This window comes from Euphorbia lathyris, chromosome 3 (genome assembly GCF_963576675.1).
Source record: "Euphorbia lathyris chromosome 3, ddEupLath1.1, whole genome shotgun sequence".
NCBI lineage: Eukaryota > Viridiplantae > Streptophyta > Magnoliopsida > Malpighiales > Euphorbiaceae > Euphorbia > Euphorbia lathyris.
In genome coordinates, this window is record NC_088912.1 from 36,393,845 (window position 1) to 36,412,498 (window position 18,654).

General features: G+C 32.3%; 2 protein-coding genes across 2 annotated transcripts; both read right to left on the minus strand.

The window, feature by feature from the left end:
- Window positions 1-2,238: 2,238 nt before the first annotated feature.
- On the minus strand, window positions 2,239-6,722 carry LOC136223793 (phosphoinositide phospholipase C 2-like). Its single transcript, XM_066011968.1, has 9 exons — window positions 6,356-6,722; window positions 5,504-5,700; window positions 4,863-4,998; window positions 4,569-4,793; window positions 4,265-4,494; window positions 3,773-3,890; window positions 3,316-3,468; window positions 3,108-3,188; window positions 2,239-2,895 (listed from the first exon to the last, which is right to left on the minus strand). The coding sequence occupies exons 1-9, from the start codon at window positions 6,590-6,592 to the stop codon at window positions 2,602-2,604; spliced, it is 1,671 nt and encodes a 556-aa protein (XP_065868040.1). The 5' UTR covers window positions 6,593-6,722; the 3' UTR covers window positions 2,239-2,601.
- Window positions 6,723-13,680: 6,958 nt separating this feature from the next.
- LOC136223146 (uncharacterized) lies at window positions 13,681-17,630 on the minus strand. The gene is made up of 10 exons (XM_066011000.1): window positions 17,303-17,630; window positions 16,986-17,016; window positions 16,736-16,884; window positions 15,957-16,048; window positions 15,819-15,826; window positions 15,636-15,707; window positions 15,341-15,508; window positions 15,094-15,189; window positions 14,702-14,824; window positions 13,681-14,389 (listed from the first exon to the last, which is right to left on the minus strand). The coding sequence occupies exons 1-10, from the start codon at window positions 17,320-17,322 to the stop codon at window positions 14,288-14,290; spliced, it is 861 nt and encodes a 286-aa protein (XP_065867072.1). The 5' UTR covers window positions 17,323-17,630; the 3' UTR covers window positions 13,681-14,287.
- Window positions 17,631-18,654: the final 1,024 nt, after the last annotated feature.

Genomic DNA, 18,654 nt, shown 5'->3' on the forward strand with positions numbered 1-18,654 from the left:
CAAGGCTTCAATTATTGGTGCAGAGAGTTGTCGGATTTGTCTTTTAGCTAACGGATCGTACATGCTGTCCTGAAGATCACTCAGCTTTACTTCGATATTCATTGTCTTTGATTGTCACCAAATCTCATACTGAGTTCTTTTTCACTCAGCTTCCATGGTCAGCTTCGTTCTGCAAGATCTAGTTCTGAAGCAGACTTCTTTTATGCTGAGCTTCGTTCCACTCAGCTTCTTTGATCAGCTTCATTCTTAAGTTGTTGTTTTGAAGATGACTTATCTTCTCTTGTGCTGAGTTGCTCTTCACTCAGCTTGTATTGTGTTCTCATGCTGACTTTGTCCTGTCTTAATTTTTATTTCCTTTTGCATTTATGTTTATACTCAATATTGAACAAACGAATTAGTACAGTTAAATCAAAGCACTTAAATTTAATTGTCTCTTATTAAACTTAAATGATTTTGTCAAATCAAAATCTTGTGGAAAGGTGTTTCAACAATGGTGCCCCCAAAGAAATATGTTTTTGAAGGTCTCTGATGCTGAAAAAATAGGAGCTAAAATTGGTTCTCTTCTATGAAGCACTGATACTTTTTGGAGGTCAACGTTCGCGTATCCGATACTCCGAGTACGGGGACACGGCGGGATACGTACGGGACACGGCTGGAAAGTATCCCCTTTTTTCTTTTCTTTTTTAAATTAGGGGATACATGGGGACACTCTAGAGACACGTCGGGGATACTTCAGAATACTTTAGGGTTTTTAAAAAAAAATTGAAAGTATAGGGTTTTGTTAAAAAAACTCAGAAAGTATAAGGATTAAAATTAAATAACCCCACCCTACTAGTATATTTGTGTTTTTATAATGACTTTATGAATATGATTTGTGATTTATATATTTATGTATCTTTTGAATTTTTCATTATAAATTATATACATTATTAATTATATATAAAATTTGTTGTATCCCCGCCGTACCCGTATCTCATATTTTTTAGAAATATCGTTTGCCGTACCCGTACCCATATGCGTACCCGTATCGGTGTTTCATATGTACTCTTATATTATGAAGACACATGATAGAATTCAACTATATTAAACATGTTTCAAAAAGAAATTTATTCACATCAATAATAATATAAACAATATTAATGGAATTATTGGAAAAGTTAGGAAAATGAATTATTTATTGTAGGTCTAATACACAAATAACCTCCTGAACTTGTCCAAATGTTGCAACTGCCCCCCTCAACTTTCAATTGTAACAACTTACCCCTCAAACTTGTCCAATTGTAAGACATAACCCCAAATTGGGATTTTTTTTACCCCGTACTTGAAGCAACCGTAAAAATGTTTTCCCGAATTCGTATCACGCTATGAAATCTTCAATGGAGCTATTTCTCCACATAAACACATTTTCACCCACATAATATCCCAAAACTTTGAATCAAGAAATCACTAAAAAAACGAATAGCAATAACAAAAAGAAGAAGAAGAAGTTAAAGAATAAGTTGAAGAATTGAGGATTTGGTTACTTAAATACTGATTTTTTTGGGTCTAAAGATCTGATTATTACATTCCACGAGCGTTTGCAGCTTTTGTATTTCACGTGTTTCTTCAATTGCAGTCCGTGTCAGCAATTTGGGGTTCTGTTTTACAATTGAACAAGTTTGAGGGGTTATGTTTTACAATTGGACAAGTTTGAGGGGTAAGTTGTTACAATTGAAAGTTGGAGGGGGCAGTTGCAACATGTGAATTAGAATTAAAATCCTAATCAACGAGTATTGCTCATCATTGGTGTGGTGCCACAGCAGGAATTTTCACATGCACTTTAATGAGCAAGTGAATTTGCTCATTCACCGTTAGATATAGACTATTAAATCTAAGTCTCATGCTTTAAATCTCTACCTTAGAATTCTAATAAATGTAGATGTAACGGTGAATGAGCAAATTGTACTTGTTCATTAAGGTGCATGTGATCAGAACTGAGTGTCACAAATGCTCTAATGATAAGTTTCCTTAGCATATGAGGATCAATATTTTAATTATAATTCACATTTTGTTTGTATTGAACCGTGTGCTAATATTTATATCTGGTATTTCAAAGTTGCATTACATGATATACCACAGTGAGTTTGTATTATAAAAAAGTGTCGTCTTGGTTCTCATTTTTATAGTTACTTTTTATTTTTTTCACTCCAAAACAGTAGAATAGAATAGAATATTTAATTAAAATAGGAAAACAGTTCATTCACAGTGGAATAATTAGGATACATTTTATTAATTTATTCAAGACAATATACTAGTAGCAATTTTCATGCATTCATCATCTACAGATTTTAATATCAGTTTATTATGCTGCACAACTACGTGTATCGCACATCCTGATACGTATTTCTCCTCATACATGCCCAAGGCACCAAGTCGTTCGTGAGTCGGGTCAACAATTTAACACCATGTTGTGTGCTGGGTGATTCATTTAATGCCACACTGTACTTTAACCAATACACAATGCTAAATTTTAATTGGTTAAAGTGCGTTCGTGTCATTAAATTATTTCTATCATTTCTCACCATATGTTCATGTGGCACGCAACTGAAACTTCTCATTGTCTCAAACAAAATCAAATTTCATAAGGATCTTCACCGAATTGTACTTCATTCCCTCACAGTCATGGAATTTAAGTGCTCGAATTCCTCTTCTTAACTCCCAAACAGGAAGGCATGTTTGGCCGCCAAAGTCATCCTTTTCCGACATGTCATACTCATTAACTTCAACACAGAGCACAGCAAGTTCTGGAACAGTTAATGGGAATTCAAATTCCTCATTCCAAACAGGCGTCCAATTGTTTGTCACTGTCTCTGTCTTCTTTGCTGCTATGTCCGCAGGAACTCCAGCAATCCGTACCTGCAGACAACGCAAAACAATCACCGAAATATACTAATGGATATTATGGTCAAACATGTTGATAACAGCAAAGACATTATATTATGTTATGTTACATTATATTACAGTAGTCGCATGCTCTAAGATAAAAATCTGAGAGAAAAGAAAGACAAAAATCTGTTTCATACCAATTAATCATAGAACAAGAGTGAAGAGAGAAGATATCTACATACTCTAACATAAAAATCTGGCGAGGAGAACACATCAAAACTACTGAACTCACTGCGCCATCCTTCCCCCATATATACTTTCACCTATTAAGCAAAACAATGGTGAAGTTACTGACAAAAGCAAAGTACCAAGTCATCATACAAGGAAGATTAGTACAAGGACCTGAAAAAACTGGCCCTAATCAATCTTTCTGACAATATAAGAACTCACTTTCAAAGTTGTCTTTACAGGCAACTCAGCTCTAGGATCAAAAACCTCTCCTTGTGAGCCAGACTCCAACAGAAAAGATGGTTTCTTCACATAACCGCACCCACCGTTGGCTTTGAACATACCATGCATCAACCAAAGTGATTTTCCGTGTCCCTGTCAAAGAAAAATCTGATAATCAGAAGTTGGTAGTAGCACATTTGAACATAATTAAAACAAAAAATGTGTTTGATGCATTAGCAGACAGTGACATGAAAACTAATAGAAGGCTGGAGAACAGAAAACAAATTTCAGGGCATGAATGCTTATAATTTTCTATTAGCTCGTTAAAGAATCAATGAAGAAAAAAAAAAACAAATTGTTAGGAACTACAGCAATGTTAACAGTACACATCTCAACTCCAGCTTCTTTTATCTAGTTTGTATGAATAATTTAGATATAAAGATTTATGAACGTATACCTGCATATTAAAAGCAACCATTTGAGCTCCATGCATCCACGCAATCAATGGATTATAGTTGGATGAGTCAATACGAGTACCCTTTGGATACACCCTTAGTATATTTCTTTGGGTAAACCTGCATCACAAGCACTCTCATCATACACCTAAGAGCTTGGTTTTACACGCAGTTACAGACAAGTGATGATAATAAATGCATGCTTTTGCTTATAGTTGTGAAGAAGTACAATATTTAACTTATAGAGCAACAGGATATACTGCCTTTGCAAGAACTGAAACATAGAATGCAGATTTGGATAAAGAGGAAAAAGTATTGAAAAATAATTACTTGACAAAATCCAACTCCAATTATTAGAAACCTATTCAACCATGAAACTTCTATTGCTAAATATCATTGGTGCCTCTCTCACATCATAAAATTTTCCCAAACAAAAAATATGCACGGTTAAATAATTTGGTGTTGTCAGAACATTTGCAAATACGCATTAGCACCTGACAATTTCTTTTCCATGATCTTCTGCAGCATCTTCAAGTTGTGCCTCACTTAAGCTAAGACGTCTCACTTTCTGAGGATCTACTTTCAGGCATATATCTAGTCCACCTTTAGGCTTACCAGCATGAATAGCAATTAAAAGTTTGTACTCTGGAGCTCTGATATGCTTCGATTTGATGTTTCCTACATCAATATCTTCCTCATCATCACTACTATCATCCAATTCATTCTGCAAGAAGAAAGTAATTGAAGAGCCGAAACAGGAAAATTCGATATGCAAAAATTTCACAATCATCTGGACACCTTGATGTCAGCCTTAATATCTTTCTCACAAGCTTTTCCATCAGGTGCAGCTTCCCTGCTTCCTAAAGCACCATCCCCCTCCTTGACGTCTTTGTCTTCGAGGTATTCCTTTGGTGGTTTCGTTGATATTATAACTCGCTTCTTTAAGAATTCTGGTGAAGGAAATTCCTTAAAACGTTCTGAGCCAGGACAGAACAAGATGTCTCCAAATGTTTGAGTGACCATCTAGAAATATATCAAAGAATAAATTAGACTATAAGAGCTTCATATGCCCACAAAACAACCAAAACTCACCTCAGCGACTTTAGCCTGAAGATCTGGAGTGAGGTGATCCTCTAGAGTTATAACAACTGGATAATCAGAGGCAGTAAAGGCATGCTCCTTGATAGACCTCAAGCATTTGATAAGCGCTACTGGAGTTGTCAGAGTCCTACATGAATGAAGTTGAAATAGGTAAAAGGCAATGTGGACATATTTTATTCAAGTTGCTTAGAAGTCCTATGAAAAAAAGGCAAGCCATCTTAGAAGTTTATTTTTCGAATAAGATGCACAAAAATGTAAGGTGGCTGTAAGTGACCGACGTAAATTTGATCAATCGCCATTAGATTTAGGTTTATTAAATTTAAGTCATAGAATGATTTTAATTTCAACCACAGGATTCTAATAAACCTAAATCTTACCAAACTTACCAAGTGAAAACCACCCGCAAAAATCTATTATCCTATAAGCTGATCCTTCTTTGAATTTGATCAATAAAAATAATACTATTTTTATTCATTCAAAATGAGAATTTTTTTTTAATTCCTAGACCACAAACATAACAATTGAAGGAAAAAGAGAAGTACAGTCTAAATCACTGTATCAACAATTCTTATTCTACTTTGATTTTCCGTTTTGAGTGGTAATCAGATTTCGTTGTTTGCACAACAGTGTACCTCCCGTGAAGAACTTCCACATCATCCTCATCTGAGTTAGGCCATAAATCCAATTCAATTACTCTCACACCTTTCTTCAGGGCCTCTATAATGGGAACATCACTACAGTCACTGCTAAGTTGGTTCCCAGTTAGATACGAATTGTGCCCAGTCCATATGAAATAATGCGACAAAGGAGCTGTCATATCTTGATGTACCTAAAACCCAAGAAATATTCATCAAACCAAGTTAAACCAAGTTAAAACAAGAACTAAACAAGCGTCTACAGAAACTGGAAAGATATAATTATTTCCACCGACATATTTAATTCTTAATTAACAACCACTCCAATATCAGACAAAATCCACCTGCACATTACAATCTAGCACATAGATCCTAGAAAGTGACATGAATACTGTTGCAATACGGAGATGATGAAGTATAGGTAGGATAATATTGTGCAGCTTATTGTGATTTACAAAACAGTAGCACATTACAAATTCAAAAAAATTATGTGCACAAATTCTTACTTGAGCAAATTGTTAATTTAGAAGGATTTTTGCCTAACGAGTTTTTCATTCTTACTAGAGCAAAATGCTCCAATATCTTATTGCTTGACCTGCTTTTATGATATGGAGCAGAACCCGCCAAATCTTCATTTTAATTCTAAAATAATAATATAGGAAGGAAAGGGGGAAAAAGAAAAACAGAATAAAACAAAAACCGAATCTACTTTTCAGTATAAAAATCCAAAGAAAACAATAAGAAGAATTCAGCTAACTCCCAATCAAAATTAGCTACTCAGTGCTGATAACAAAAAAGAGGAAAAAAATACAAAATCGATCTATTATGAAAGAAAGAAGTAAAGTTTACCCCTCGTTTGAGATCGATCGGAGGATTCATGTCGCCGAAAAGGTATTTAATAAATGCGTCAAGATTGAGACCTTTATTATCATGAAAATGATCAAAAATGGCCTGTGCTTCGTCCACTGTAGCATTGTCTTGCTTTTGGATCTCAACGAGGAACCGACGGAGATGATCAATGGTCATAAATCCATTCGCCGAGTAGTTTCTGAACAAAGCGTTGATCTCCTCCGGCACCAGAGTCATTGCAACCTTGATTTTCCGTTATAGTCGTTGATATTGAAAATTCGGAAGTCTTAGCAGTTAATTAACGCCCTTGAGTCTCTTTTCTTTTTTAGAGAAAGGACAAAGAACAAAAGCAGATAATGAGATAAATTAATTAAAGTGATTCTCTTTTTTTTAATTAAAAATTGAGGTCGGCAACGGAAATGTTATATTTCGTTTCTGTCCTTGTCTTCTTATGCATTCATTTATGGTGGTTGGTTGGATAAAATTATTTGAGAAAATTAAATCTTGGCTTAATATATCATTTTCTGAACTTGTATAAAATGGTTAATTGGTCCCTAAACTTTTAAAATATTTCGATAGCCTCTTAAATTTATATAAAATATTAACTTGCGTAAAACATAATCAATTGATTATTCGGCTGTAAAAAAGTAAAAGTTAAATGCGAAACATGTATAACACGTGTCTTAGAATGTTATTACATAATTCAAGAATAGAGTAAAAATGAAGTTATTACTTGTTCAACTATAAATCTTGTATTCTCTAATATTACAATCGCAATACTTCGATCTTGATTGTTTAACTTTTTTAAGACGCGTGCAATACATTTTCCGCATTTAACTTACTTTTTTTGCAACCGAGTGATCAATTGATTACGTTTTACGCAAGTTCAGGGGGCTAACTGAACATTTTATGTAAGTTCAGGAGGCTATCAAGACACTTTGAAAGTTCAGGGGACCAATCAACGATTTTAGACAAGTTCAGGGGCAAATGATGTATTAAGCCTTAAATCTTTTAACAACTTTATTTTCTTAGCACAAAATTTATGAAACTAATATTCTCTGAATATTCCCATTCAATGTTTAAAAATAATTAGTTTTGGAGTAAATAGAATTATTCATGTGCTTTTAAGAAAAAATATTGATTGATTGAGGATGTTTAAAAAAAATATATATTGATTGAATCTCACAGATATATTCAGTTTATTCTCACCATTATCATTGTCTTTTAGAATCGTTTTACCTCAGACTTCCACCCCGATGGAACTCTTTGGAACCAGATCATTACAAGCTCACTAGCTTTGTTTGGTTCATTCTAAAAGTGGATTACTAAACCTAACCACTATTTCCCACCCCTAACCCCGTGAAAAGATGAAACTGCTCTTGCAACAAATTCACTAATCCTCTCAAATTTCTAAAAGCATCTCCAAGAGACTCTTAGTAGACTCTCTAAAATAATATAAATAATTAACTCTTAGTGATTTAAGAGTGACTAAGACATATCATCTCCAACAATACTTCTTATATTCAATCCTTATTTATTATTTTATCATTAAAATTATTAATTGTTGTTATATTTACCAATAGTGTGAGGAGAGAGAGTCATCAATACTAAATTATTAATAAAAAATGAATTAAGAGGCACTAAGAGGTGGAAAGAGGCTCTCTATTAATAGAGAGGATGGAGAGGCTCTTAGTAATTTGAGGAGCCACTAAAAGGCTGTTGGAGCTGATTTTTCATTCTCTCACCTCAAATTTTAACTTAAGAGCCAATTTAAGAGGTTGTTGGTGATGCTCTAAATCCTCTCCAAAACTCAAAACTCTCTCAAATCTAATCCGGGCTAATTTGGTAAAGAAAAAACATGGAAAACGACTAATGCTATGTAATTTTGTTCGAAAATATGTTTTATTTACAGTTGTTTATAATAAAAGCGAATGATTTTTTAAAAAATCATTTTTCGGTATCGGGGCATGTGAATAATATGCCTCCACCACAAGTGGGGCGTATGAACATCACGCCCCACCACAGGTGCAGGCATATTATTCATATGCCTCCACTTGTGGTGGGGCGTGATGTTCATACGCCCCATCTGTGGTGGAGGCATATTGTTCATATGCCTCCACCTGTGGTGGAGCGTGATGTTCATACGCCCCACCTATGGTGGAGGCATATTGTTCACATGCCCACGTGTGATTTTTTTTTTCAATTTTACATTTTAATTATTATTATTCTAAATAATTATAAATATTATAATTATTCTAAAAAAATTTAAATATTATAATTATTAACATGAATTATAATTATTAACATTATAATTAAATAATATACATGAAGCATCAAATATGTATTAAAATGTGTTAAAAATAATAAGTTCTAAAGAATTTTAAATATTAAACAATTACAACAAGTCAATTCGTCCGGTTCCATTCCTCCATAGATCGGTGTGTGATAGATTTAAGAAAGATTGTTCACATACCCACTTGTGATTTTTTTTCCAATCGTACATTTTAATTATTATTATTCTAAACAATTATAATTATTCTACAAAATTTTTAAATATTATAATTATTACATTATAATTAAATAATATACATGAAATATCAAATATGTATTAAAATATGTTAAAAAAATAAGTTCTAAACAATTCTAAATATTAAAAAACTACAACATGGGCATGTGAACAATCTTTCTTAAATCTATCACACACCGATCCATGGAGGAATGGAACCGGATGAACTGACTTGTTGTAATTTTTTAATATTTAGAATTCTTTAGAACTTATTGTTTTTAACATATATTAATACATATTTGATACTTCATGTATATTGTTTAATTATAATGTTAATCATTATAATTCAAATTATAATGTTAATAATTATAATATTTAGAATTTTTTAGAATAATTATAATATTTATAACTATTTAGAATAATAATAATTAAAATGAAAAATTGGAAAAAAAAAATCACACGTGGGCATGTGAACAATCTTTTTTAAATCTATCACACACCGATCCATGGAGGAATGGAACCGGACGAATTGACTTGTTGTAATTTTTTAATATTTAGAATTCTTTAGAACTTATTGTTTTTAACATATTTTAATACATATTTGATACTTCATGTATATTATTTAATTATAATGTTAATAATTATAATTCAAATTTTTGATTTTTTGAATTATAATGTTAATAATTATAATATTTAGAATTTTTTAGAATAATTATAATATTTATAATTGTTTAGAATAATAATAATTAAAATGTAAAATTTGAAAAAAAATTCACACGTAGAAATGTGAACATCACGCCTCACATTATTTAATTATAATGTTAATCATTATAATTCAAATTATAATGTTAATAATTATAAAATTTAGAATTTTTTAGAATAATTATAGTATTTAGAATTGTTTAGAATAATAATAATTAAAATGGAAAATTGAAAAAAAAATCACACGTGGGCATGTGAACATCACGTCTCACCATGTGGTGAGGCATGTGGCTATCACGCCTCACCACGTGGTGAGGCATGTGATAGCCACATGCCCACGTTCCGTAGAGAGAAATTTTTTTTTACAAAGACTAAAACAATAAGGGCAGTTTCGTCATTTCACGGGGCTAGGGGTGGGAATTGGTGGCTAGGTATAACAACACCATTCTAGAATGAGAGTATCGTGCATGGAGAGTTGACTCTAATACCACTTGTAACAGTCTGGTCAATACCATATAGATGTTGTTTGCTTTGCTTTAAATCTAATTTATTGGATCTTACAACTTTAAAACGTGTTTATATATATTAAAAATCTATTTTACTAATAACTTCAGTCACTCTTCCTTCTTTTTTTTATATATTGATTTAGTTCATTTATATCATCATCATAAATTCCTTTAGATCGTTTAATTTTTTTACCTTAGTGCCACTCTTCATCAAGATTGGGTTATTATAATTTATTTTCTATTCATTTTTTGTGCAATAATGAGAACAAAAGGTAGGGTTCAATTTATACAAGACAAATTTAAGATCCTGTTTAGTAGCGGATAATCGATTTTGTAATGAATATTTATTATATTAGGGCTCATTGCATATTTCGTTATCCGCTTTATTTTTGTTATAATGAAATCATAAATATATTATTTAAGTTTTTTTATAAATTTATGTAATGGACAAAAAAAATGAATCATCTTACAAAAAGCAGTCTTGTGTTTTTATTATCTACAAGTGCTATTAAATAATAAAATTAAAAGAAAAATTAGTACAATGAAAATACAAGAAAAAGAACAAAAAGAGGAAGAGAAAAACAGAAGACAATAAAACTAAGAAAAATAGGGGAAAACTAGAACAATGAAAATAACGAAAAAAAAAATCTTTTCTCTTTTTTTTACTCTTTTTATTATTTTTTATTATAAAAAATAAAAATTTATGATTATATTTAATTAAATAAACATAGTGTACCAATAATTATATTTCATCAAAAAAATCTGTTAACGTAATATAGTAATGGAATTATTATTTTATCCACTACATTACATACTTCATTGCATTTCGTATATCAAACGCCACCAAAAAAACAAAGAATTGCTATAATTACTATCTCTATATAGACCTTTCATAGAGATTTATACTTTCTCTTACTATTCAACGATCGAGAACTTCTACAGTGGATCGGGTGCAATGGACCCAACTAATGAAAAAAGAGAATCATGCTACCTCATTGGAAGATTATTGGTGTTAGGAAAGAAAGTGCACAATTGTCACGTTTCTATTGGTAAGGTCCAATGGATCGGCCATAGTAGAATTTATCTTCAACGACCTAGGCATTAAAGAGTTCCTAAGAGACCACCCAATTTAACCTTCTCTATTTACATATGATAATGCCATTGAAGTCGGGATCCCTTTTCGATCACATGTAAAAGGAGAATGTTAGATCAAGTAGTAACATGAAAACTCTCTAATATGAGAAATTTTTAACATTTATATCTTTTATATTTTGTATGGTTTACCATGGTATATTTGACTCCTAAGTTAGACATGATATTTTATTTTGGTCCCTTCAATAGTGTGTACATTTTTCGTTGATAAATTGGATTACTTTTTTGAGTTGATTAGACATTTTTTAACCTGAATGTATAATTTTTTTATACAATCATCGATCAATCATCTAAGGCTTCAAAGTATTATGGAGGTCATTTATTCAAAATGTTTTCTTATCATTGATATATTATTTAGTAACATTTGTTTTTTTGACTTATCTAAAATGTCATTTTTGTTTCCATATCTTATTATTTGTTAATATTTCCACCCACCTATTAAAATTAGTGAAATTTTAATCAACATGAATTGTAAGTTAACAAATTCATTTAAATTTTTAGTAGTTCAGTTAACAGTTTTATTTAATTTTTATGGATTCTATTACGTAGATTAAGGTTTTAATAATAGTTAACTTGCCATCTAATAAGGTTGCGCCAATTTTGATACATTGAGGGCAAATGTTGGTGGGAAATTTGGTAAAAATATAATATAATATCTTATTAATGATGGTGCCCGCTATGGTTATTTTGTTTTTTACAAAGTAACGTTACTTGGTGTGTTTTCACCATTGGATGATGGAGCATAAAATTAATCCAATGGTGAATATGAACACCAAGTAACGGTACTTTGTAAAAAACAAAGTAACTATAGCGGACACCTATTAATGATAGGTGGATTGTTATTATATACAATCTAAATATTTCAAATATACTCTTTTTGATCCACAATACATGTCTTTTAAGGTTAATATACATTAATTAAGAAATGTAATTAATTTTAAGTAAAAAACTTTGTTACCCTTGTATTAATTACATCTGCTCTTAACTTTATCTATTCTCATGGTAAAAAGTCAACTTAAATAAGGGTATTTGGTAAAAGTAAATTAATGTGCATAGATTGAAACAAAATGTCATGTATTATGGAACAAACAAATTTCTCTAGAAAAACTTCTATTATGGACCGGGAAGAGTATATAACATTTACACACAAATTACCATATTATCTTTTTGCCTTGATTTTTGAGTTTCTTCAGCTCTAAGTGAGTAATTATTAGATTTCTTTCTTTAGTTCGTCTATTTCAAATCTGATTTTAGGGTTTTCGTTGTCCAAAGTTCAAAAATTTCACTTTTTGTTCTTCTTTTACATATTATGTCCAGCCATCTTCGTGACTTTATTTCGATTCTTTCAAGTCTAGTTTAGTCCTAAATTTTGCTTTATTCATGTTCCCAACATCCTGAATTTCATTTTAGGCTTTCGTTTTTTTTTTCCAATTCCGTGTCCGAAAACACATTTTATATACGTTTTTGTGTTTGGATTTTCTATTTCAGCTTTCAAAATTTTATTTCTATTTAGTTTTTATAACACCAAATCAATTCACACTCGATATCCAACTTAAAATCATTCGTCAATCCCAATTCTAAATCTAAAATTCCTCAAGCATCCAATTTTTTCACCATTAAATCAATATTAAGCTTTTGCATTCAAAGTGTTTATATTAACGATCGTTCATTCAATACGCTCTCACACTCATGAAATCAAGACCAACTCCAGCTCAAGACTTGTTCAAACTAGCCATTTATTGACCCAAAGTTTGTCGGTTTCAATTGCTTTTAATTTTATTTTTAGCATTTCAATTTCATTATTTCATTTCCACATTCAAATTGTTATATTGCTCATATTTTAATAGTTTATAATCAACATCTACAATTGATTTAGCCATTTTTTATAATAGATATAAATTTGATTGTAATTGCTTCTATTTCATTACTTTCTTGTAATTAAACAATTCTTTATCAATAAAATTGACTTTTTATTTTTGGACACGATTATCTTTCTAGTAAAGCTTCTATAGTGGTACTAGAAACCTAAAAAGGATTTTTTTTTCAATATTTGCGTCCGACATCAATCGTTTCGTTTAGAAATTAAGTTTTTCGCGAGCATTTTTCATCACTTTAACCGCCCGGCACGTCCGCACTCAATCCACAATGACAATGTTGAAATTTCCAATATTACGAAAATATTGCTAACAATAATTAAATTATGAAAAAAATAAGAAAATGCAAAAGTCAAATATTCCAAAATAAAGTAATACATGACCAAAATTTTAAAATTTGCTTTAAATATATTTGTGGTACCGGTAACTTTTCAACTACGAAAATTCCAAATTGACAAAAGAAGAAAGACTTGGAATACGAGGGCTTTGTACGTTTATAAGGATAAAGACATAAAAGCTTCTTCGTCCTTACGAATTTAATACCCAAATTCTACCAAAAGAAGAAAGAAAATACCCAAATGAAAGGAGATAAAATGCTGCAAAAATAAATGAAGATAACTGTACGCATGAAATTATTAACAAATTTCAGACCTTGCCATAAAAAGAATTCTGGTATTACATATGAAAAAATATGGCCTAAAAAATGGTGATGTAATTAATGGTATAATTAAGGCCCGGATACATCAGGAGTCTCCTAAAGTTGACTCGAAAAGCCGATTGGTCCCCTGAACTTTAACGATATCTCATTAACCCCTTAACTTGCTTAAAATAATTTGATCGACCTTCTAGTGACACATGACCTCCTAGTGATATGTGGTAGAGTAAACGGCAATTTGGAGAAGTTAATCCGCATATTAATTTAAGCAAATATAGGAGGCTATAGATCACTTGAAGCAAGTTCGTAGTCATTAGGACACCTTAAGTAAGTTCAACGGGCTATATGTCATTTTAAGTAAGTTTCGGGAGGCTAAGGAGACATCTCTTAAGTTGGGCCAATAGGATTTTTGGACCAAATATAGATGGCTTGATGTATTCAGCATATAATAAAATTTACAACTTCAATAAATAATTGTATACCACACCTACTCTTTGCTGTCTAAAGAATCTGTCCATGTGACAACAATCTTGCAACCTAAGTATCCACTACAACTTCATGCTTCTCCGAATTAATTTGAAACCTCTTGCTGTGAGTTTCATCAATTTCAAGGGACAAACCTTCTGGCTTCCCAATTTTCTGTTTCAATGATATAAATAAACTATGACTCAGCATTATTCCCATAATCATAGCATCAACAATTATTCTAGATGCTTATTGCAAAAGAAAAGGCAAAATCATTTTCAATTGATTAAGCCAACACATTCAATAATAGTTTCATTTCTCTATAAGAAATGAGGAATCTTATCCAGCTCAAAAGATCAGATGTGCAGCATCTACTTTTTATGATGGTATGATTTGTCTAGTTAAAGAAGCTTTCACAAAATTCAAAGGTTCTCACAGCAATCCGTATAAAGAATACGTCGATTTCACAGGTGAAAATATGTGTACCTTATTTAGTGAAGAATCACTCTGTCGTTCAAGTTCATGTATTTGTTGCATTGTCATCCCAAACCATTCATCAATCCAACCAAAACAATTCCGATGACTCTCTAAAAAGAGTGCTTTTTCACCCTGCATAAGTCAATAAGAAAACATGTTTTACATTGCAACGCAAAGAAAAGAGATGCACATAGGTGTGCATAAGTCAATAAGAAAATATTACTTGGGCCAAAATGGCGTTCTATTCGTTAATGAAAGTACAATCAACTTTACTTTTGGCATTTTCCATCATAAGCTTGTTGTATTTTCTCTTTTTAGCATGTATCTTTGTTAAAAAGGCAGAGCAATCATCCTCTCCAAATCTTCAATATAAATATTACAAAGAGAACGATAGAGTTTACCCCTAGCAAAGCCTGTTCAAGTCGATAACCAAATCCCCAGTAGGGTGCATCTATTGTGACCAACTTGTATGCTGTCATTACTGGTTTACATTTGTCCTGCAATATCAATATGCTACAGTTAACAACTGTAAAGTAAATCGGTATGAGTATTTCAGAGATGCACAATACATTACATCAAAAGAGTGCAAGTCAGATTAAATAAGTAGCTAATGTGATGTGTTCAATAACTACTTTGCAAGATACGAACCTGCCAACCATCCAAAAGGGGACCCCTGCCAGTTCTTGAAGACTTGAATTTACTGAAGTCTGTATTGTTATTTCCAACAGCATAACTCCAATAATCAGTTGCTGCTGAAGCTATATCAATGTATTCAACCTCTCTAGCTGCTAGTTGTTCTTTAGTTAAACCGTGTACCTAGTTTGTCAAGCACCAAAGTCACATGTTGGAAATTCTACAACATTCACCTCTTCACATGATATTAGATTATCAATTTTGTGAACTTCACACGAAAGGAAATGTAAAAATATTATAAAAGACTTACATTTTCTGATTGACCGTTGTCAGCTTTATGAATGGTTTCCACAGTTAAAGAAAACTTAGTGAAGTATGGGCACTGCAAAAATTTCCAAACCAGAATGAGCTGCTGTGAACTGTTACATGGAAATATGTCCATGTATGAATTTGTAAGAATTAATCTCTTTAACCAAGAAGCAATGATTATTACCTTGATTACTGTTGGTGAGACATCCATTTGCAGAGAACAAAGAGCAACATGCCAATATAAGTCAGTTGATACAATATAATACAAGACTTACACATACACAAAATAAATATTAATACTCTAGCAAGAGAAGCCGCAAACCTGTTTTGCACCTTGGATATGCATTCCAAGCTTCTTCATGCATGACAAGAGCATCTGCCGGTGCAAATGTTGTAAGCCATGTAGGTGCTTTGCTGAGAAAGAATTGTGTAAGAGCAAGGTTTAAATTTTATGTCCAAGAATTTCATTAAAAGTATACCATGAGCACGCATTAAAGAGTACATTTTAAGATATGGCTAATTATCAAGTACCAACATATTGGAGAAAATAGATAAATTTAGAGCGAATTTTGCAACTTCACATATCAGCAATTTCAATCAGTCAAAACTATGAAGGCTTCCTCGAAACAGATACAAGGGGGATAGAGAAGGGAAAATGGAAGTAGAAATTCTGCAATCCAAAGTAAGCCATGAATTCTCTCCGGAAAAGAAAAAGGAGTGAAGACTCATCCCTTCTACTATCCAATTACTAAATTCCTTTAAATTCTTGCTAACCACTTTGACCATCAATCTGTGTATGAACCAACTTTCATCATCCAAAACAGATGAATAGCCATAAAAATCAAACTCAATATTCGGATTGTTCACCAGAATCTCAATGCATTCAACACACTCACCCAAATATAAGAGAAAACTTCCCTTCCCCTTCCTCACTTATTTTGCTCATGATATAAAGATAAGGGTAAACATTTGAAGTACTTTTTGTATAGGTCAAAAACAGAACAGAAAACAGAGTTTGCTTGCAGTTGTGATTTGTGAGACACAAAGAGCACCATGTGAAGTAAAGTAGACCACAGCTACGTTATTAAACAATTAAATTACCTTTGCAACCGATATACTTTGGATGTGTATTGACATATTCCCAAAACTTCATCCTCTGTAAGCCTATTCTCCAAGACTTCAACACCCTCGGTACTATTCGTATTTTGTTGTTGCATCTTCATCACCATGTACTTCTGGGCTATCTGATACTGTAAACACCCAAAACAAAAAACATATTTTTCTCTTAAAAAGTTATAAAAAAAAAAAAAGTTCCATTAACGGCATAAATCAACAAATATTTTATTGATACCTCTTCCAGTGATATAGGCATAGCAATTCGGCTTCACAGGAAAAACCCCATCGAAAGAAAACAAGTCAAGGATATATCCAAAGCGCCAATCAAAATAACATATGGAATTGCAGTTTATTGTATTAGGATGGATTGAAGTAAAATTGCAATCAGTTATTCACCAGAGCTACAATAAAACAAAAATCCAGAATATTGAGTTTTGAATCAACGAATTCACAGAATTCTTAACTCGGCCAATTAATATCAAATTCGCAGTCAACTTAAAATGATTCAACCAACCATTAACAAATACAGATAGGAAAAGAGAAGAAGGATACAATTCTTTGATCTGAACCATTGTTCTTCGATTGTAGCAGGCCTTATCAGTGGCAGATTAGCTTGAAAAGAAATTAGAAAGAGCAGAAGATGAGGGGAGAAAATAATAGATGGAAGATTGATAGAAAGAAAGAAATGAAGAACGAAGAGAAGTACAAGTGGAAGGAGGAGGAGGAAAGCGCGTGCGTGATCGGGTATATATCGAAGGTCGTCAAAAGCGCAGGCTGAAGCTTTGTGAAATGTAGGAACAAAGGCGGGTGGGGGTTGAATATTGGCGTAAGCGTGTGTCCAAGTCTCTCTTCCTTAGAATTAGAAAAGTCGCCGGCGTCTCCTTCTATCTGAGCCTGGTTGTCTTTTTCGAGCCGGCGAACCTCACATTTGGTTACTTATTTATTATCCAACTATGCTTGCTTATCTCACGTGCTAATAATTAAGCTCCACTTCATTCAATATTCTTCTTCTTTTCCTTAAAAACTTTATTAATTTACTTTCAAAAGAAAAAGTATATTACTCTTAGTGGATTACTATATATAAACCGCCCCAATTTCCCACCCTCGGTCCTGAAAAAACACGATACCGCCTCTTAGCAAAAATTTGAAAACCCTAAACTCTCACGAACTCATTTCTTTCTGAAATCAGAGATTACACGTATAATGGCGAGCAATCTGTTATCCCCAGGGAGAAACGAGAACGACCAAGCCGCTCAAGTCGAGGTATTTTTCCGATTGAGCATATCTGATTTCTATTGATTTTTTTGCAAAAATTCGGAATAATGGACTATCGGGCGTATGAACATCACGCCCCACCATGTGGTGGGGCGTATGAACATCATGCCCACCTTGTGGTGGGGCGTGATATACACACGTCCAGTAGTCTTAAAATTGAATTTTAGAGGTTTAGGCACCGAAAAATTAACGAAATTGATCATAATGGAATCTAATGTTCGTTAGTTATCATTTGCAGGTTCTGTTGGAGTTTAGTGTCCTAAAGACAATTGTTTTAGGATATTAATATTAATGAATAAATTGTTTATTTGATCATTTGTTTAATCAGATATATAGCATTAAAATGTAACTATATATAAAGGCACAAATCTTTCATAAAGAAAGTAACCCTAAGTTTATTTAAGTAGTTATAAAGTGTTCATACAAGCATGAGGTGAGACTGTACTTTATAATAGACCAATAGACTTAAAGTAAACCCAAGTCAAGTGATATGTTATAAAGGTTGGCATATTACTGTTGAGACTTGCATGTAACAGTGTTTTCTGTCGAGACAGAAAGCTGATCTCACAAGCTTTAGATATTCAGATATCTAGACAGTTACATAGATCCGGTGAAGGAGTTCATTAGGA

Coding starts and splice junctions, on each gene's coding strand:
- LOC136223793 (XM_066011968.1), bottom strand. CDS start 6,592: ATGACTCTGGTGCCGGAGGAGATCAACGCTTTGTTCAGAAACTACTCG. Junction 4,999..5,503: donor GTGGAAGTTCTTCACGGGAG/GTACACTGTTGT, acceptor TCATTCATGTAG/GACTCTGACAACTCCAGTAG. Junction 4,495..4,568: donor ATATTAAGGCTGACATCAAG/GTGTCCAGATGA, acceptor TTCTTCTTGCAG/AATGAATTGGATGATAGTAG.
- LOC136223146 (XM_066011000.1), bottom strand. CDS start 17,322: ATGGTTCAGATCAAAGAATT. Junction 16,885..16,985: donor TGCCTATATCACTGGAAGAG/GTATCAATAAAA, acceptor GGGTGTTTACAG/TATCAGATAGCCCAGAAGTA. Junction 16,049..16,735: donor AAAGTATATCGGTTGCAAAG/GTAATTTAATTG, acceptor ATTCTTTCTCAG/CAAAGCACCTACATGGCTTA.